Raw genomic sequence first — 22054 nt, forward strand, 5'->3', positions numbered from 1 at the left:
TGTATATAGGTGTTCTGAGAATGTCATTGACATTTCCACTATTATATTGAACATAACCAGCCATGGAATCATAGTTTGTTGAAATGAGAAAGGTACAAATGCAGGCCTAGGTTCATTAAAACAGCTTATCTGACACGGCACATGCGTTAGCTTCGATGTGCCAGGATATTAGCGTTAGAATTTTTTTGAAACTATGGGGGTTACAATTTTGCATTTCTTAAAAATTAGGGTAACAATATGAGAATTTATTTAAACCAGTGTTACAATTTGACTATTTTTATTTTATTAAGGTGAATGGATTAAATTCACTTAAAACTAGGAAGACAAATTTATTATTATTTCATTAAAGACAGTGACTTATAACTAAAGGAATATGTCAATATTAGAATAACATAGCATCTGGACAAGAGATAAAGAGCGGACAAAAACAGGAATCTTTGAAGAGCACGGGCTTTTAAGAATTTTCTCGTTATTGGCAGAAGCTACGCATAATTGTCCCATGAGTATTCCCATAGAACATGGAACAACTATACGCATAGCGCCAATACACGTCTATTTTAAATGGAAAAGAATCTCATGTATCAGTAAAGGGTGCATGTAAAACGGGTCATCAGAAACTTTCATAATGATGATTATGATATACGTATTCTGTTAGTATTTAACATATAACATTGTTACAAATATAAAAGGTAGGTAATTTCAAAGCCAACAAAAGTGAAATAGAATCCATTTTAGCCTGTTCATCTGAATGCAGCAATTGCTATTATCTTCTGAATGATTATATTAAATCGGTTGTTCTGGAATTTATGAAAATCTACAAACATCGGAATTTCATGTAGTTTTCAGCAACGGGAAATAATCAAACATTTTTTATAGATTCATGTATGATCTGAAAAGGGTTTTTAATTTTTATAGTTGTTTTTTTTTTTTATTTTTACAGGTTATTGAAAACTTTCTTCGTCATCTAATTTACCTGACTTTAATACAACAATTCTGAAGATAGTAAAAATTGTTGCATTCGAATTGTATTCTACCTCATTCCGGTTATGTCCCGTGACATCATCCACTCATCTTTTTCGATCGAATACGGTTCGAACGAATCCGAGTATACACTCATTATTGAAAATGCAAATCACCTTCGTTCGAAAAAGATCTCGTCGTATTGCAGAATAAGGCTGATTTGAAAAGTTAAAAGTTCAGAACTGAAATAATTTCCTCAATAAAACCTAACCTGACCGACCAATAACAACTGATTCTTGCCAATACAGTTGATCCCGATTGCATGTTTAATGGTCTTTATTATCTGCATATTTCTACTTCGCATTAATTACAGCAATATAAATAAGCGTAACTAAAAATACCTTGCTGGCTTATCACCATTCAATTACGCTGTACTTGTACCGCAATAAAATGTACATTGGCTCATACTCTGATACACCTCGTGCCCTAAAAACGCAACACATTTGAAGCAGCTGCTTCAGCTGGAATCGCTGGAATGGCACTCATCAAAGCAGCAACTGTACAGCAGTATGTGTATCCTCTAGCAAAGTTGGCATAGTTTGCATTAGCCCAGCCATACGTACTGCAAACATCCGAGCACAGCATTTCATTTGCCGGCATACTAGTTCGGAATGGGTCATTGTTGGTGATCAAGGCAATACCGGAATTTGTGCTGGGCGATTTGATGATTTTCCAGTACCACTTGGGGGCTTCGATGCCACCGTTCTCCAGAGTGATTGGAATCTGTTGACCATTTACGTGGGGCAGTGTCATAATGCCGTGAGCTCCATTGAATATGAGGACATCCTCCTGTAGCCGACCAGCAATGTTGCGAGTGGCACCTTCAACAACCAACCAGTTGCCCGCGTTAACAACCTGCGAAAGAACGAAGATGTATACAAGTCGGTCGAAAAATACATACAATACTAACCTGCCACTGTGGTGCTACGTTCACATAAAAATAGGTGGCCCATTGCCAAGGACGAAAAATACCATCCGCGTCCGGAGCCAAATGACCACGCGACATGTACGAGCTTGTGGTAATGAACCTATCTGCTTGAGCCTGAGAACCCAGCAAATTCGCCAAACGAATACTTTGTTGGGCTGTAGTGTAGGAAGTAGCTGGACTCACATGACCAGCAGTACCCGCCACCTTGAACGATGGCCGGTAAGACTCAGGGATTGCATCTGAAGTAAATAGTTAAATATAATTCGTATTCAGTCCACAGAGGCAACAAGTACACAACTTACAATTTATTGCTCTGCCCGGAATGATATGACGGGTGTAAATAACGGATGCTGTATTTACGTTGTAACAGGACTGAATGTAAGTTACCAGTGTGCCACCCGCTGTTCTAAATCCAATGTTACGCAGCTGGCCGGCTCCATTTCCGCAAGAGCTTGTCGTTATATCTATTTCACCGGTAATGCGCTGAGAACAGGTCAATGCAGATGAGTCCACCGGCGTGCCTCCGATAGTGAAAGTAGTTCCAGACTGGCACGTGATGTCGGCATTCGAAACACCGACTATGAAACAAACATAAATTAAAGTTTTGAGAGGAGACGATTTAATTATTCGACCGTACATCCATTAAGTTGACCGCTTTGACAGGAAATTGGTGTTGATTCTCCGGAGTTCCAAAGTAATGCAGCACCATTCGGGGACCACAATTGAGTACCTCGGAAAAACACAGGTTCGTGCGACTGAAGATTGTTCCTAATGTTTACTGAACATTCTGTAAAAAATACAAAATAAATTGATTTTTAGAATAATCGCATTCGTCATTACGCTTTCATTTTAGTGTAGTGGTGTATCGACTCCGGCATTGGCTGGAGATAGCCTTTTTTTTAAATAGTAATGACAGAGACATAACCACATTGCAGTAGAATACACTTCGGATTATTTACATGAATATGAATATTCACCGGTTTTTGTGGAAAATAAATTGACTTTTCAATAGCACTCGTATAATCAGCACATCCGCAATTCGGTGCCGCATCGTGAAATGAAAATTTGTCGTGCGAGACCATAAAATTCTGCATCGGTGCGTTGATGTAATGGTAATCCTTCAACAGTTGTATTGAAAAGAAACGTACGTATAGCAAGAGATGAACTGATTTTATAGAATTGCCAAATTGCAAGGAGCTTTGGCTCGAATAACTGCAATAGACGCTAATCATTAATTGCAATCTTTGCTTGCAATTAATGATTTTTGTTTTGGGTATATCAAGGTGTGGCAAAATGCAATTAAATAGTTATTACACATTTTTCAAAGATGCTTAAATATTATTTTCTTCGCTTACCCAGGGCAAAATTGTAATATGTTTCATTGTAATATGCCCTAAAACAAAAGGATAGCATACGCCACAGCAATCGGTGAGTATGCACCACAACAATATTGAAATTTTTGACAATCGTCTGAACTCTCGATCGAAGCAGATCGTTTTCTTGTGCTGTGCATAGAGTGGATCAAGATAAATATATACATTGTGAAGGCCAGTCATTGTTTGCGGCAGGCTTTGTTCGCCGGTGCCTAGGTTGGTGAAGTGAATAGTTCAATAACCGGACAAGCCGCTATATAAGCTAAGTATCTTTTTTTTTATTTCCCTTTCCCCCGATCTGTCGCTACTTCTTAGATCCCTTTCTCCTGAATATAAGTTTCATCTCTCGTTTACACCACGTGCTATCCTCGTGCCTAAATGGCCGAGGGCGAAGTAACATTGGATGGGAATGATATTCCCATGGATATACCGGATAAACCCGAAATTACTCCCTCCCCTGATTCCCCCAGTCCTCCTCGTATTAAAACATACCCACCCAGTTCAATTGGGCCCTGGGTGGTCTATTTCCGGCCCATTACGAAATCGCTTAATATTTTAGAGATCTCACGGGAGCTGACTGCTCACTACCCGACCGTAGCTCAGATAACACGTGTTAGAGCTAATAAGATACGCATATTAGTGAATGACCTCGACCAGGCAAACCAGATTGCTCGCAGCGAGCGCTTTACAAAGCAATTTAAGGTGTATATACCTTGTTTGGCAGTGGAGATCGACGGGGTCGTTGCCGAACCGGGTTTGAAGTGCGAAGACATGTTGAAGTATGGAGTTGGTTGCTTTAAGGACCTCTCACTTGAACATGTGAAGATTCTGGAATGCAAGAAATTGTATTCAGCAAAAACTGAGAATAATAAGACAACTTATTCATTGTCAGACTCGATTCGGGTGACTTTCTCCGGGTCTTCCCTCCCCAACTATGTCCTCCTGGATAAGGTTCGTCTACCGGTTCGCCTGTTTGTACCGCGGGTAATGAACTGCAGCAATTGCAAGCAGCTGGGCCACACAGCCACCTATTGTGGCAATAAGAAAAGGTGCGGCAAATGCGAGGGAGAACATGAGGATGACGCTTGCAGTGGAGAAACTGAGAAGTGTATTTACTGCGGGGGCCTTCCGCATGATCTTAAATCATGCCCCGCGTACAAACAGCGCGGGGATAAAATTAAGCGCTCCCTTAAGGAACGCTCGAAGCGCTCTTATGCAGAAATTCTTAAGAATGCTTCGCCATCTGTCCCTTCCGAAAATTCCTTTGCTCTTTTGGCTGGCGTTGAGCAAGAATCTGACGACCCACAAGAGGGAACATCTTTGGTTAACCCAGGGGAGTCCAGGAAGAGGAAAAATCAAGCTTCATCTAGATTGCCTCGTAAGGGTGCCAAGGTGTCGTCCACTCAGAGTGCGCCAACTACAATCAATAAATCCAACGGAAGTGATGCACTAAAGCCGAAGCAATTTGCTCCAGGACTTGGAAATTTTAATTCTAACAAGGAGTATCCACCACTTCCAGGGACACCAAAAACCCCAAGTGTTCCCTTTTTTTCAAACAAATACTCAGTCCAGTAGCGGACTAATGAAATTTTCTGACATAGTGGACTTAATTTTCACAGCTTTCAATGTTACTGATCCTCTTAAAAGCATTCTGATACATTTTCTCCCTATGGTGCAAACATTTTTGAAACAGTTGACTGCTAAATGGCCCCTCCTTGCAGCGATCGTATCCTTCGATGGCTAAGTCATCAAACGAGGTCACTGATTCGATCACTGTCCTACAGTGGAATTGCAGAAGTATCCTCCCGAAAATCGATTCCTTCAAATTCTTACTAAACAGTTTAAAATGTGATGTTTTCGCATTATGTGAAACTTGGTTAACTTCCGATATAAATCTCAACTTCCACGACTTTAATATAATCCGTCTGGATCGAGAAAACCCTTATGGAGGAGTACTTTTGGGGATCAAAAAGTGCTATTCTTTCAACCGAATTAACCTCCCTTCGACACCAGGCATTGAAATTGTCGCTTGTCAAGTTCTAATCAAAGGTAAAGACCTTTGCATTGCTTCCATCTACATTCCTCCTAGAGCCTCGGTAGGGCACCGAACGCTTTGTAATATCACGGAATCCTTACCGGCACCGCGGCTAGTTCTGGGAGACTTTAACTCGCACGGTACGGTATGGGGCTGTCTTCATGATGATAATAGATCAACATTAATCCAAGATCTTTGCGACAATTTCAACATGACCATCTTAAACACGGGAGAAATGACGCGGATTCCTACACCACCAGCACGCGCAAGCGCGTTGGATTTATCGCTATGCTCGACATCGCTACAGTTAGGTTGCAGGTGGAAGGTGATCCCTGATCCCCACGGTAGCGATCATTTGCCTATCGTGATTTCAATTGCTAACGGTTCAAGACCATCGGAAACAATCAATGTCTCGTATGAACACACGGAACATTGATTGGAAGAGTTACGCGACCGCGATATCCGTTAAAATCAAATCCACTCAAGAACTTCCTCCGGAGGAAGAGTACAGGTTTTTGGCTGGCTTGATTCTCGACAGTGCGAATCAAGCTCAGACTAAACCAGTACCCAGCGCGAATACCCATGGACGGTCTCCCACCCTGTGGTGGGATAAAGAGTGCTCAGAGCTGTACGCGGAAAAGTCCACTGCATATAAGGCCTTCCGGGAAGACGGGTTACCCGCTAGCTATCTACAGTACGCGTCGTTAGAAAGGCGAATGAAGAGTCTAATGAAAGCCAAAAAACGCAGTTATTGGCGCCGGTTCGTCGACGGGTTAACGAGAGAAACAGCGATGAGCACTCTTTGGGGTACGGCTCGACGTATGCGTAACCGTAATAGTACCAACGAGAATGTGGAATATTCAAACCGTTGGATATTCGCTTTCGCCAAGAAGATCTGTCCGGACTCTGTCCCGGTACAGAAAACGTGCCGCGCCGCGTCTCCTCACGATACCGCGAACGAAACACAGTTTTCGATGGTGGAGTTCTCACTTGCTCTCTTATCATGCAACAATAACGCCCCAGGGTTGGACAGAATCAAATTCAACTTGCTGAAGAATCTGCCTGACACTGCAAAAAGGCGCTTGTTGAATTTATTTAACAAGTTTCTTGAGGGTAACATTGTCCCTTATGAAGGGAGGCAAGTGAAGGTCATCGCCATCCAAAAACCAGGAAAACCAGCCTCCGACCACAACTCGTATCGGCCGATTGCAATGCTGTCCTGTATTCGGAAGTTATTCGAGAAAATGATCTTGTTTTGCCTCGACAATTGGGTTGAAGCAAATGGCTTACTGTCAGATACACAATTTGGCTTCCGCAAAGGCAAAGGGACGAACGATTGCCTTGCGTTGCTTTCTACAGAAATCCAAATGGCCTATGCTAACAAAGTGCAGATGGCATCAGTCTTCTTGGATATTAAGGGGGCTTTTGACTCAGTTTCTATCAACATTCTGTCAGAGAAGCTGCACCAGCATGGTCTTTCGCCAGTTTTAAATAACTTTTTGCTAAACCTGTTGTCTGAAAAGCACATGCACTTTTCGCATGGCGATTTAACAACATCGCGATTTAGCTACATGGGTCTTCCCCAGGGCTCATGTCTAAGTCCCCTGCTCTACAATTTCTACGTGAATGACATTGACGATTGTCTTGCCAATTCATGCACGCTAAGGCAACTTGCAGACGACGGCGTGGTCTCTGTCACAGGGCCCAAAGCTGCCGACTTGCAAGGACCATTACAAAATACCTTGGACAATTTGCCTGCTTGGGCTCTTCAGCTGGGTATTGAGTTCTCCACGGAGAAAACTGAGTTGGTTGTTTTTTCTAGGAAGCGTGAGCCGGCGCAACTCCAGCTTCTATTAATGGGTGTAACGATCAATCAGGTTTTCACATTTAAATATCTCGGGGTATGGTTCGACTCTAAAGGTACCTGGGGATGTCACATTAGGTATCTGAAACAGAAATGCCAACAAAGGATCAATTTTCTCCGAACAATAACTGGAACATGGTGGGGTGCCCACCCAGGAGACCTGATCAGGTTATACCAAACAACGATATTGTCGGTGATGGAGTACGGGTGTTTCAGTTTCCGCTCCGCTGCGAACATACACTTCATCAAACTGGAGAGAATCCAGTATCGTTGCTTGCACATTGCCTTGGGTTGCATGCACTCGACCCATACGATGAGTCTCGAAGTGCTGGCGGGCGTTCTTCCGCTAAAAAATCGATTTTGGGAACTCTCATATCGATTGCTCATCCGATGCGACATTCTGAACCCGTTGGTGATTGAAAACTTCGAGAGGCTCGTCGAGCTTAATTCTCAAACCCGATTTATGGCCTTGTACTTCGACTACATGGCACAGAGAATTAACCCTTCTTCATATACTCCCAACCGTGTTCGTTTCCTAGATACTTCTGATTCTACTGTGTTCTTCGACACATCCATGAAGGAAGAGATTCGTGGAATCCCGGACCATATACGCCCGCAGGTGATCCCCAATATATTTTATAATAAATTCCGAGAAGTCGACTGTGACAAAATGTTCTACACAGACGGATCAAATCTCGATGGGTCCACTGGCTTCGGTATCTTCAACAATACTATCACCGCTTCATTCAAGCTCAATGATCCCGCTTCAGTTTACGTCGCAGAGTTAGCTGCAATTCAGTACACCCTTGGGATCATCGACACTCTGCCCACAGATCACTACTTCATCATTTCGGACAGCCTCAGCTCCATCGAGGCTCTTCGTGCGATGAAGCCCAAAAAGCAATTCCCATATTTCCTGGGGAAGATACGGGAGTCCTTGTGTACGTTATCTGAAAAATCTTATCAAATTACCTTTGTTTGGGTCCCCTCTCATTGCTCTATTCCGGGCAATGAAAAGGCCGACTCATTAGCAAAGGTGGGCGCATTAAATGGTGACATATATGAAAGACCAATCTGCTTCAACGAATTTTTTAGTATTTGTCGTCAGAGGACACTCAGCAGTTGGCAAACCTCGTGGAGCAATGGTGAACTTGGACGATGGCTACATTCCATTATCCCAAAGGTATCAACGAAGCCTTGGTTCAGGGGGATGGATGTGGGTCGGGATTTTATTCGTGTAATGTCCCGACTTATGTCCAACCATTACACCTTGGATGCGCATTTGCGGCGTATTGGGCTTGCGGAGAGTAGTCTGTGCGCTTGTGATGAGGGCTATCACGACATCGAGCACGTTGTCTGGGTATGCGCCGGGTATTTGGACGCCAGGTCTCAGTTAAAGGATTCCCTTCGGGCCCGAGGTAGACCACCCAATGTCCCAGTCCGAGATATGCTGGCAAATCGTGATTTCCCCTATATGTCCCTTATTTATACTTTCATAAAAACGATAAATATCCCAATTTAGCCCCTCTCTTTTTATTTCTCGTTTTAGAAGTTTTCTCCTGCCTTTTGGGACCGATCAGCTCCAGACTGCAACTATGCAACCGCCGTCGCACTTACCACTACGGAAACTGAAGCGAGAGCGACTCGAGGTCCGATGACTTTTGAAGGATTCCCCGCGGGTCCGAAGAATACCATCCGCCAATCCGACCTACTAGACTGAGGCGCTAATTTGTCTCGCTGATCTCCCGTTTGCCCGAAAGTTGCAAGTTTTGCTCTTCTCTCCCGGTCACCATCTACGCTTTCTCTCCCCTGTCCTTGATACAACTGCTTCTACAGCCCCCTCTGAATATCTTGACCAAGCATAAGTCTCCGCTAAAAAAGTTCAAATTTGTATTCTGTATTCCTAGTTTTAAGATAGTTGTAATTTTACCTCTTTGTTAAAACTATTGTCCCACATCTTGTAAATAGAATTGTATCCCTAGTTTTAAAACACCGGTGAATTTTCTCATAAACATTTGTTCCCCCTTTTGTGTACCAAACTATATTGTTAGTTTTAAGATAACTGTAAATATTTCCTAAAAAACTATTACTATTGAATACCTTGTTTTAAAAAAAAAATTTCATATAAAAAAAAATCTTTTGCTCCCTCTCTTGTATATAGAATCTTATTTCTAGTCTTAAGATAGCTGTAAAATTTTTCTTTAAAAAAAAAATATTTCACCATTGTAACCTCCTAGTTTTAAAATATCCAAAATGAAAAAACAAAAGAATTTGGCACCGCCAAGCTAACGCATTTGTGCCTATCAAATAAACGAAATGAATAAAAAAAAAATATTGAAATTTTTAACTTGCTAAAAAACGACTCGGTAACGAAACTTTTTGTACAACGTCTCTGGAAAAAACATGATTTGCGGTGTTATCTGCCATTCAAAAACTACTTAACCGATTTCTTTCAAACTTTGCATACACATTTTATGTAAAAAATACCCAACCCCTACGTTGAGCTTTTGAGATAAATTTTCAATTAAGGTTTTTTTTAATCATTTTAAATAAAAATTACTATTTTCCACGAAAAAATTTGCCTTTTTATGAGTAAACGCCCCCTTTAATGGAAAATTATCTCAATACCTCAACGTAAGGGTTAGGTATTTTTAACATACAATATGTATGCAAAGTTTGAAAGAAATCGGTTAAGTAGTTTTTGAGAGGCAGATAACACCGCAAATCATGTTTTTTTTCAGAGACGTTGTACAAAAAGCTTCGTCACCGAGTCGTTTGTAGATGTTTTTGCATAAAAAATTACAAAATTCCAACATGTTGTTGAAATGATACACTATAATGTATATAAGTTTTGATAAATTTGCTCCACGCAAAGTTCTAAAAATATTCGCAAAAAAAGTGTTTTTTTTTCACGCTGAAATCTTTAACCGGGGGTTCCCCCTGGGCTCATAATTGCGCAATAGTTACTTTGCGGTTGTGCTAATAATGGGGCATACCATCCAGAACTTAATGGGGCGTTTTATCCGGTAATGAGCTGTTGTGAAGGCATGAATAATTCTACACGAACACATAGTTTCAAGTCATTCCAAAAACCAAGATAGAAACTTTAATATTGCAATATGTGGCTCGAAATAGTACCACCCAATCCGACTCTTTCTAATAGGTTGAAATGTTTATAGAAAAACAGTGGGAACTTACATCGAAATCGCTCTTTTGAAACTTTTCTGTATACAATCAAGTTTTTTTTTACGCGGTTTTTTTTTGCGCGGTATTTTTTTACGCGGTTTTTTTTACGCGAATTTTGAAATTTACCCGGTTTTCATTTACGCGGATTTTGAAATTTACGCGGTTTTCATTTACGCGGTTTTTGAAATTTACGCGGTTTTCATTTACGCGGTTTTTGAAATTTACGCGGTTTTCATTTACGCGGATTTTGAAATTTACGCGGTATCCATCAATGAGGTTCCCTTTATCGCGGATTCTTAAATTTAAGTGGTCTTCATTTACGCGGATTTTGAAATTTACGCGGTTTTCATTTACGCGGATTTTGAAATTTACGCGGTTTTCATTTACGCGGATTTTGAAATTTACGCGGTTTTCATTTACGCGGATTTTGAAATTTACGCGGTTTTCATTTACGCGGTTTTCATTTACGCGGCTCGTATCCCCCGCGTAAAAAAAACCTGAGTGTATTGTTGTTTCGCAGCATATCAAAAATGCCAAACTTACGTAATAGGTTGATTTCATGAAATGGTGCTGTTATCAGTCACTTTTACGTTTCAGATAATTCAGGAATCCTGGGAATAGAAGTGGCGGAACAAAAATTTCCCACCCGGAGAATATTTTCTTTAACAAACAAATAAGCCCTTATCAGCGCTACAAAACCAAAAGAAATAAATTTGAAAATCTTTTCCTTCGTCAATCATTATTTTTATTTTCGATGGGTAGAAAGAAGCATACATATGGAAAAAAAATGTGCGGGTTATGTCTGTGACATAACCGCAGAGTGATTTGATTTGAAATAACTTGTTTGAATGGGAGATTTTCAAATTATTCTTTATGATAATCATGGTGATCCGGAAATGGGTCTGGATGATGCGATGAGTTCAAAGATCGTTGGATGCTGCTGACTTCTGTCAGAATGACATGATTTGTGTAGGTATAGTTCGCCAACCGGTTATAATTTTACCATGTGTTGTATACTGCAGATTTCAAATTAAACCACTGGATCGATCAAAAAAGTCTTTGTCTAAGATATGCAAAGTATGCAATGTATCTACTACTTTCTACATTGACATTTTTTCTTTATCAAGCAAAATAAGCCTTATCGGCGCTAAAAGTGGTTAAAATGTTTCTTGTTGCAGTATACATTTCACCAGATACAACTATTAACGAAAACCAGTTTTTCGTTACACGTAATTTAATTTCGATTGTTGTTTCGGAAGATTCTAACATAGACATTTAAAAGCAGAAAAATATGAAATGATAAGCTTCGTCTTATCTCTAATCCTTCACTTGAAAGAAAGTACATACATTCATCTCTTGTTTGCCCAAAACTTCAATGAAAAAAGCCGAATATATACAGTGGAGACCCGATTTTATCAGCACCCGATTTTATCGGCCCCCGATATTATCTACACCCGATTTTATTAGCTTTTTGACCCGATTTTATCAGATTTATATGAAAATTTATAGTTGATAGTTTGATGGTCTCTATCAGACGAACCAAGTTGAATTTCTTGGGCATATATTCCTTATCTTACAGATCCGAAAAATGCAAAAATAAAAATATCATTTTTTTTTAATTTTGCGCTGTCAGACTCCCTTAAGGAGAACTTAAAGTAAATAATCAGAAAAGGTTGCAAGGCTATATCTAAGGAACGAAGAAGAATATTTTAAGAGCTTCAGTTTATTAAAAAGACAGAAAAAAATATATGTCCCGATTTTATCAATGTCCCTGTTTTATCAGCTTAAAATTCGCCAAGGGGCAGATAAAAACGGGTCTTTACTGTATTTCTTACTTTTCATATCACAGACCAATACTTTGATTAATCCAATGGCTTAATTTTTAAACTTCAATGTACAGCACTTGGTAAAATAATTATCGGTTGACGACAGACATTTACAACAATCATGTCAGAATCGCATTCATGAACAACAGGATAGAAACAAACAGAATTCAGCGTTGCTCGAATCCAAAGGTTCTTTTCAGAACCAATATAATCATCAATCAATAATTTTAAATTTCCTATTCAATCGTGATTCCGTTGAATATCATTATACTTGAAATAACAGCTCGAAGTGTAGCCACGACACTCCGGTTATATCACAACTATTACAAAGCCATATTTTTCAATAAAAATAAAGAAATTTTGGTTCGGTATGACGGGTAGGGTTGAATCATAAAGAAAATAATAATTAGAGACCCCACTGTAACGAATCACCAGTTACACTGAATCAGCACGATTCTTCAGATATGGTGGCGTTTGGGTAGGGTTCGTCGCGATGCGGATGTGGGCGGTAAATGGATTGTCCGCACCTCAACCGCAAAAAATAGTAAAACCGCACCGCTTACCGCAACAGCAATCCATTTCCAGCACTGCACCGCGCGGTAATGCGGTAAATGTGGTAAAATTGATACATTTAATAATTGTGTTGAAATATTATTCATAAATTTTGTATAACCATATATAATAAAATGGTAATCACATTGAAATGAAATTCAACTTTGACAGACTTCTCAGAATGTAACGTTTATAAAAAAAATCAACTTTTGCAATTTTTAATAATAAAATGCCTTACATTTTTAGACAAATACTCTCGAACCAAGGTAAAATACTACCATTCCTCTAAACATTAGCATGCACACCAAAAAATAATGAAATTTAAACGACATGTAAATTAATACGAATGTAAACATACAACGATTGAATCCGAAATTTGATTGAAAATTACGTTAAAATCAACTGAAGCATCAAACAGCATACAATTTCACACTTTCATTCGTGTAATATTACATGTCATCCATTTTACAACAATATTCGAGTAAAAATACATTGATGTGCATTGGTTTTCCGTTTAAAGAAACTATAATTTTCAATCCACGTGTAAAATTATAATAAAATTCGTTGAAGAAAGCACGACAAGTCGTGTGTATTTGTGGTGGAACTTAATTTTACATTTATATTCATGCTCCAAATATGTGCATGAAATAAACTTAAAATTACAAAATATTTTTAGTAGCTGTTGTGTTGAGCTCTGGTGCTTAAAATTCAAAGTTTGATCTCCATGATAAAATTGCTGGTTCGGGTCAGGTTCCTCAAATTTTTAATTTTCGGGTCCGGTCCAAGTTTTCAAAACGCTTGATAGTATGTGGTGGAAAAATTGTGAATAGCTTTGCCACCGGTTTATCCATATAATTCATTTATTAAACTCTAAAAAAAGGAATATCCGTCGATTTCTTAGACTATCACGATTCAAATTTTGCAAAATAGTTGTTGGAAAAACAATTGACCGGGAGGAATGGTGTTTTTGAAAAAGTGGCTGTGGTTTTTTCACTACGCTGTTGGGAATTGAAACATCCTGGGCTTAGACTTTCTGTTCAGTATTCATTGTGTGTAGAGTTCTATTATAATTAATCTATGTAGGTATATATTGTATTGCTTATCATTTATGTCGATGAAGAGAAATTGACGATTTATTTTAACTCTCATAAACTTAGGTAGAAAGGATATTTAAGTAAGGGGGTCTCTTGGCGCCAGAGATTTCAGCACAATTTTTTTTTCAAAAGTTCATAACACTTCATAGCGTTGACCAATTTGTATGCTTTATATGTCAAAAGAACCGGATATTCCTCTAGTTTATACTGCATCGTCCATTATGGTCGAAAAATCCCGGAGTTATTTTGGATTGCGTTGGGGTGTTTGCCATTTTGGGATTTTTATTAAGGGGTGGGGCGGGGAAAAGGTTTCAGCGTAAAAAAACGCTTTTTTGCGAATATTTTTAGAACTTTGCGTGAAGCAAATTGATCAAAACTTTTGTACATTATAGTACATCATTTCAATAACACGGTGTAATTTTTCTTTGCAAAAATATCGACAAACGACTAGGTGACGAAGATTTTTGTAAAACGTCTCTAGAAAAAAACATGATTTGCGGTGTTACCTGCCATTCCAAACCTGCTTAACCGATTTCTTTCAACCTTTGCACACAAATTCTATGTTAAAAATACCTAATCCCTACCTTGAGTTTTTGGGATAATTTTTTATCTAAGGGGGTGTTTACTCATTAAAACGCTGATTTTTTCGTGAAAACTAGCAATTTTTATTTAAAATGAGTAAAAACCCCTTATTTGAAAATTATTTGTATAGAAAAATTACAACATGTTATTGAAATTTGTCAACAGTTGTTTCGGCATTTAATTAGCAAGGGACTGGAAGGTGAATATATTTTTCAATATTTAGAGCCATAGTACTCAAGGGAGAGCAAGGAGTTGAAGGGAGAAAGTTTAGAAAAGCGGGGAAGGATCATATATGCAAGCTTAGAGCTCACCGGCGACTTAACATCAACTCCTTGCTCTCCCTTGAGTACTATGGCTCTAAATATTGAAAAAACATACTTCACCTTCCAGTCCCTTGCTAATTAAATGCCGTAACAACTGTTGACAAATTAACTCAATAGGTCGTTAACAAAAATGGTTAACAAAAAAGGTACAAATGTTATTGAAATGATGTACTATAATGTACAAAAGATTTGATCAATTTGCTTCACGCAAAGTTTTAAAAAAATTTGCAAAAAAGTGTGTTTTTTCGCACGGAAACCCTTAGACCCCCCCCCCCCCTTTAGTAACATTGAAGTTTTCTTTGGGACAATGCTTACACTGTTTTAAAACTTGTAGGATTTACTAAAACACATCATACTAAACTAGGTTTTGCCAATCTTCCCCGAGGGTCCTGGAACCGGTTACAATGCGAATAATGAATGATCTTTGGATCCATTGAAAAAAATGACTCAAAAATGAAAAATGTGTAGTGGCAGAAACCTGTGTGTGAGAACCAAATCGAACCATTTTCAGACTACGAGGACACTTGACCGGTTTTACCGTTGAATCCGGATCTTGGTCCCAGACGGTCACTTTTGTCATATTGCAAACCATTCATGATACGTCGCATTACAATATAGTTGAAGGTATTGAAAACGAGTATTTAGACCATTTGGCCACGATAGTGAGTTCCGGTGATTCCGGAATATGGTCCCAAAGAGCCATTTTTATCAAATCGCAAACCTTTATCGTGCGACGTATCAAAAAACATCTACTGAGTTTCACAAGATGGTTGGAAGCGATCAAAATAAGTTTGGAAACCAATTGGCCGCGTTGGCCAGTTCCGATGAATCCGGAATATGGTCCCACCGCATATGATTAAAGTGACCCTTTGGGGCCATATTCCGGAATCACCGGAGCTCACCATCGTGACCAAATGGTCTAAATACTTGTTTTCAATTCCTTCAACTATACTGTAAAGCTCAGTAGATGTTTTTTGATAATTTTACGTTCCATGAATGGTTTGCAATTTGATAAAAGTTACCGCCTGGGACCAAAATCCGGATTCACCGGTGAACCGGTCAAGTGTCCTCGTAGTCTGAAAATAGTTCGATTCTCATACACAGGTTTATGCTACTTACACTGACTTTGTCATACTTGGAGATGTTTTTTCAATGGATCCAAAGAGCATTTATTATTGGCCTCTTGTAACCGGTTCCAGGACCCTCGGGAAAGATTGGCCAAACCTAACATTACTTTAGTATGATGTGTTTTAATAAATCCTACAAGTTTTAAAACAGTTTGAGCATTGTCCCATAGAAAATTTCCATGTTATTAATAAAAAACCCCAAATGGCAAAACAGACTTACCCCAACGCAATCCGGAATATCTCCAGTATTTTGGACCATGGTAGGCGATAACTAGAGGAATATCCGGTTCTTTTGACATATAAAGCATCCAAATTGCCCAACTCTATCAAGAGTTATGAATTTAAAAAAAAATGTTGTTCTAAAATCTCAACCCGAGCGTTTAGGTTTTAAAGTTAAACGCAATCCAAAATCCGACTACGGTTCCCGTGGCTACCGATAGTCCGTCCTCGCGTGTGCAGCTATCGAATCATTTGAACGATGCAGCTGTGTTGCATACCCCACCACAATGTGATAGAGTGACAAAATCAACGGCCCTTTTTTAAAAGCACCATTCAGCTTGGTCCACAATTTTACCAGCAGCTATTTTGCATAATTTGAATTGTGACGATCTAACAAATTGACTGATACTCTTCTTTTAAAGTTTCGAAAAGGTTTTATATAGATAAACTGGTGGCAAAGCTGAACACATTTTTTTCAACACATACTATCAAGCGTTCAATTGTTATAGAGGCTCACCCAAAGCACTTTGAACCTTAAACTACCATGCGTACTCGTTGAACAACCACGATGTTCAATGGGAAAGGATGGTTTCACATTGGCATGTGCCACCAAAAATATTTCAACGGGAAATATTGTCCTGATAAAAAAATATGCCAAAAAGTTGTCACCTTGTCTAGTTTTATATGAACAAGATAAAGTTGACATATCAGAATGAGCAGAAAATTGACGCATCTCCACGGTGGATATATGGCAACCTAAAATAGCGTTAAACACTCTACTCTCGCGGATTCAAAAAAAAAATATTTTCAACTTGTGTATATTTGAGAATACGCCACAGAAAGGATTTCGTGGAAAGTATGTTACTACATTCAAGTTATACATAGTCATTTATCTTCAAATGCTTTTTTCCAAAAGTAGTGTTTTTGGCGGCCGAGGAAGGCTTTTCAAAAAGTTTTCGGTCGATGTCTATATTTTTTTATTACTCAGTAAATATTCCGCTGTTTTCTTCGAGCACGATTGGCAAACTTTGTTCCGTAGTCTTTAATATCAAAAATTAAAGCAAAAATTGAAAAAAAATCTTTTCATTGGATACTTTGCAATTTTATATTATTTTCATTAAATACTTTGCAATTTATTAATACAAGATATTAGGTGTTGGTAGTTTAAAAAATAAATTTTGCTCACATACTTGGTAATAAATATTTGTAGATGGGAATAAAATAGGTTCCTTAGGAACCTTAGTTTTTAAATCTTCCAGATTACACTTCTAATTTATCTTTATATTCGTTGCGATCAACTCAGAATAAAAAAAACCCGATTTCGAAATATTTTTGTTTTCTCACACAGGTTGGCTACTTATACTTATAAAAGTCAAGGGTGTAACGAATCCATATAGGTTTTCCATATAGGTATGATTATGTGTGAAAAAGTTTAGCAATATTTAGTTATTGGTATAAACAAAACAAAACACTATTTTTCTCCTAAATCAATACATTTGAACTCTCATAAAATACACTAGTTGAACAATTATGATCTTCACTAGTTCGTAAAGCTGGACTTTCACTTACGTCCCCACGCAAGATGCACAACAAGTGCGCAAACTAAAATTTGCGCCAGTATCTTCATTCTAGCGGAATCGAAAGCTAATGTGGCCGTACTAGCAAAACATTTCCCAAAGAGTTCATTTTTATAGTTACTCACTATCTTACTAGATTTAAATCTTACCTTATCTAACGACTACCGGGGGAGACCGTAAAAACCAAACTCAGTCTGCAGAAATTGAACAATTGATAACTGATATAGGTATACAGCTATCTTGGGCAATAGGAAATTAATGTAATTCACATAGCGATTCGAAATCCGTGTGGAAAACGTGTTCACTGTGTGCTCAAAATACCGGAATGTTCGGAAAGTGCTAGTTTTACGGTGCTCCAATTAACTAATTAATAAATGCTGATTATAACAACTTGTACAATTCCAAGTCTGTCAATATAGAAGGTCAAGTTCAGCAATGGAATGTAGTACCTATAGGCTTTGCTTGGCTTTCGCTAATCCCAAATCAAATTAAGTTTTCCATATAGGTAGTCGACCTTCCATGACTGTACATAATTTTCGGACTGGGAGAGTTTATTTTTTCTCAGCTATTTACAAATCTCATGCATTATAAAAAAATATGCGCCGAGCCACGCCGCCGGTATTTTTTGTCATATAAACCAACGCCGTACGATTTGTCGAATATTTCGAAAATGTAAACGTTCTTAGTATGTGCGATTTCACCTGAGCAAGACAACCCGTTTTGCAGTCATCAGAAAAGTTCATACTACTAAGAGACCATACTTTGGGGTTTAATCGAGATTTCCAACCGTTTGACATAATTAACCACAAAGGGATGTTTGATTTCTTGCGGGTTGTTAACACGTTGTATTTAGTACAAGAAAGAGTCAGTGCTTCTTCGCGTGGATCAAATTGTATAAAGTTTATGTTGCGTTGCGTTGCGTTGCGTAAGCACGGTATACTTCGTAGATTGCAGACTGATGACTCTCATTTCCAGCCAGACTACTTGAGGAGCATTGTTTGGGAATAACAATTGATCCAGTCCAAGCGAGAGTTTCGCCTGAGAGCCACCATTGCGGGCCACGACCATCTTTACCGTAACTTGGGATGAGAAAGGAAGTGTTGATATGGTACTTACTTAACGGAAGGCCCCGACTCAGTGACACTCCCATAAGTACCACGGATTAGGTAGTGGGTGGGTTGTTAGTCACGATTCGCTTCAAGTAAGCGATGCGACTGAGACTATATTTGCGTGCGTGTTTGAATAGTTTATTGACTGTAGGATACGTAAATCTTCTAGGCGTTTAAACTCTGGCTAATCGTTTATCGAGATTGTTTCATCGAAAACAACTTGAACTCCGGACAGCCGGCTGTCGGGAGTGTTGTCGACAATGTAAAACGGACCGTAAACAATGAGATTAAAAGTGGTATGGTGGAACATTCAAAAATTATGTCACGCAAAGATTACCCAATACTAAATCTCTGTCATATTACCACGTTATTTTTCCCCTTGATCTAATACGAATCAAATTCTTTTAGTTTTTCCTTCATTTTGTAGTAGCACTTTTATGCCGCTACTCGCAAATGTGTTTATGTTCTATGGAATTTACTATATACATGGCGCAATCGTGCGTAAAACGGCCGATTGCGTCAAAGCACATGACGTGCTCCCCTTCCATTTATGTCACAATTATTCATATCTCTTCCTCCTAATAGCGTGGCAGAATTTATAAATGGTCCTTATTGGATTGATCACAAGCATTTTAAGATCCTGTACCTTCCAAATTTTCCACCTTGTTCGAGTTAAACGTTCAGATATTACAATGAAGACGCGAAACAGAAAAAATACAAATGCTGCGTTCCTAAACGATATTAACATCACGAATCAAACACCCCCCGTTTCCAAATAGTACGTACTTATTCTTAGCTCAGTATATTTGACTGATGAGTTAATGGACTAAAAGTAAAGCATTAAATATGACCATAAAAAAATTGTTCCTAGTGCTGAAATGATTGCCGCAAATTGGTAATTGGATTTGAATTGATCTTGCGAATTGTCAATTCTCCACCCTCATACATGTGTATTTCCCACCCGCATTAAAGTGGATTCGTTTCCTAGTTGGTCAAATAAACACTAAACAAACAAATAAATTAGTTTGTTCAGTCGAAAGAAATGTCAGCTCGATTGGCATCAACCGGCGGATACGTGTTTCCTTACAGTGCCATCAAATGAAAGTACATTTAAAATTACATACGAAAAAATATGTGCAATTCAGAATATAACGAAATGAAGATTGCTTAATTATTTGCATTTAAAAAAGATCGGAAGAAATTAGTTGCATAACCAAGGTGGTTCATTTTCAAAGATAGCACTGCTGATTAATCACTGTATAAAAAAACTAGCGGACAAAACTAGCTGACCACCGCCTCAAATTTTATAAAGTTTATGTTGCACTAAAATTTAATTATTCTAGAATATGGTGATATTGGAGAAGCTTATGAACAATGTGAACGATGCCATACTTAGAAATGTCATATAGTAAGCTCTTGTCAATTTGTCGCGTTGTGGACGGATGATTCTACACTGTAACTGATGCATGAAAAATGTTATGTTATGAACGGAGTTTGAAACGTAATGTGCAAATAACAAAAGTAGGGCAAAATCTTCAAAAGATATTAAAGTCTTACGGTATAGAGCACGTGAAATCGAAAAAAGAATGCGTCAGAGATATGTACAGAAAGTAGGATAACACATTTTAGAATATTAATTCGAATGCTGCAACCTCTACTATCTTCTGAAAGATTGTATCGTAGTCAGTTATTTCGATTTTTCTCTAAACATATAATTTAATAGAGTTTTCGACAGGTAAAAATATTGAAACATACACTTTAGATTCAAAAAATGAACATTTTAGCAAGTGGTTTACGCTATCCTCCAAGTAAGATAAATTCAAAATTATTTAGATCAATGGGCTGGAGTTTAATCAACGAACGCCCAGCAATCCTAATTGATAATGCTGTCAAGCTGGCGTAAACAAGTATTTCAAAAATATGGGTAGGTAATATCAGAGACTGTTTATTCGAATGCTGCAATTCTCACTATCTTCTGCACGGTTGCATTAAAATCAGCTATTTCGGATTTTTTTTATGGAAATTCCTATATAATAGTTTAAGTACATTGGAATGAAAAATATTCAAACATCTATTCCTTTCTTCAAGGTTATAGCACTGAGAACTGACACACAAGTAAAGTTTTCAACTTGTGTAAGAAATTGTCGCTTTGAAATGACAACAGCAAGTAGCAACTTGTCGCTGCTCGGCGCTTCGATCGGCCAGCAATCGCTACCCTGTCAAAAAAATGCGGACGAGCATAGTCAGGCGATTTAAAAAGTTTGACGTTTGACTCAACTCGCCTGTGCTAATTGCCCCTCGGAACAAATGCAATTTGCGAATGCGATTTAAAGGCAATTTCAATACTTAGACACATTTTCTGGCGGCTGAAATGGACTTGGTTGTTTTACGCGTTTTTCAAACATGGCAAACATGTTTGGCTTAAGCTTGAAATTGTTTTTTGAACAATTGGTGTTTTCTCCCTTGTACTTTGTTTGACTAGTGCACTCCATTGAGCCAAAGAATGTGGGAAATTGTGGAATCGTGTGTAAGTATAGTGGAACAAGATCTCTGACCTAAAGTCTTAATGAACGTCAGATTGTGGTAAGTTTTGGAGTGCAATACTAATTTCACCATTGATTCTTCTTATAAGTTGGTGGTGATTACCTAGTATACTGGTAAGTGTATGTGAGTAGATAATGAATCCGAAAATAAGCATTATTTGTAATTTTCATATTAGGCAATTAAATGGCGTGTTCCGTGGGCGATTTGGGGGCGTTTTAAGGGCCGGTGTGGCGGCAAAAAAATGACGGCGGCAAATCGCCCAAATGTTGTATTTGAAATAGCCCCCTAATTGTCAGCAATTTGCTGGAAAATTGAAGGGCAATTAGCCCCCCGTTAGCCAGCAACTTGCCCTTTTTGACTGGGTATACGGGACTTGTATGCAAACTTGAATACAATTGTGACTCACGCATGCGAACCTGTATGCGATGGTGATTTTCAACGTATTTACATTTAAATGTTTACACAGGTTTTTCGGGAAAGTTTGTTCTAGCTTATATGTCTGTTCTCTGTGGTTATAGAATGAATCTATTATAATCACTAAGAACTGACATACAAGTAACGTTTTCAACTTGTGTAAGAAATAAAACTGCAGGGGTGTGGTTGTCAAATCACATATATTTTGCGCGTACCCAACATCTCGCCTCGGTCCAGCACTTTGGACCCCGTTTTTTGGTTACTTCACCCCAAAAAGAGAA

General features: G+C 38.6%; 1 protein-coding gene across 1 annotated transcript; it reads right to left on the reverse strand.

The window, feature by feature from the left end:
* Positions 1 to 1278: 1278 nt before the first annotated feature.
* LOC131692155 (uncharacterized) lies at positions 1279 to 17779 on the reverse strand. The gene is made up of 5 exons (XM_058979033.1): positions 17699 to 17779; positions 2586 to 2735; positions 2251 to 2526; positions 1931 to 2187; positions 1279 to 1875 (listed from the first exon to the last, which is right to left on the reverse strand). Exons 1-5 carry the CDS (start codon positions 17754 to 17756, stop codon positions 1447 to 1449), a joined length of 1170 nt encoding a protein of 389 aa, XP_058835016.1. The 5' UTR covers positions 17757 to 17779; the 3' UTR covers positions 1279 to 1446.
* Between the last annotated feature and the right edge of the window lie 4275 nt (positions 17780 to 22054).

Source organism: Topomyia yanbarensis, chromosome 3, assembly GCF_030247195.1.
Source record: "Topomyia yanbarensis strain Yona2022 chromosome 3, ASM3024719v1, whole genome shotgun sequence".
Taxonomy (NCBI): Eukaryota; Metazoa; Arthropoda; class Insecta; order Diptera; family Culicidae; genus Topomyia; species Topomyia yanbarensis.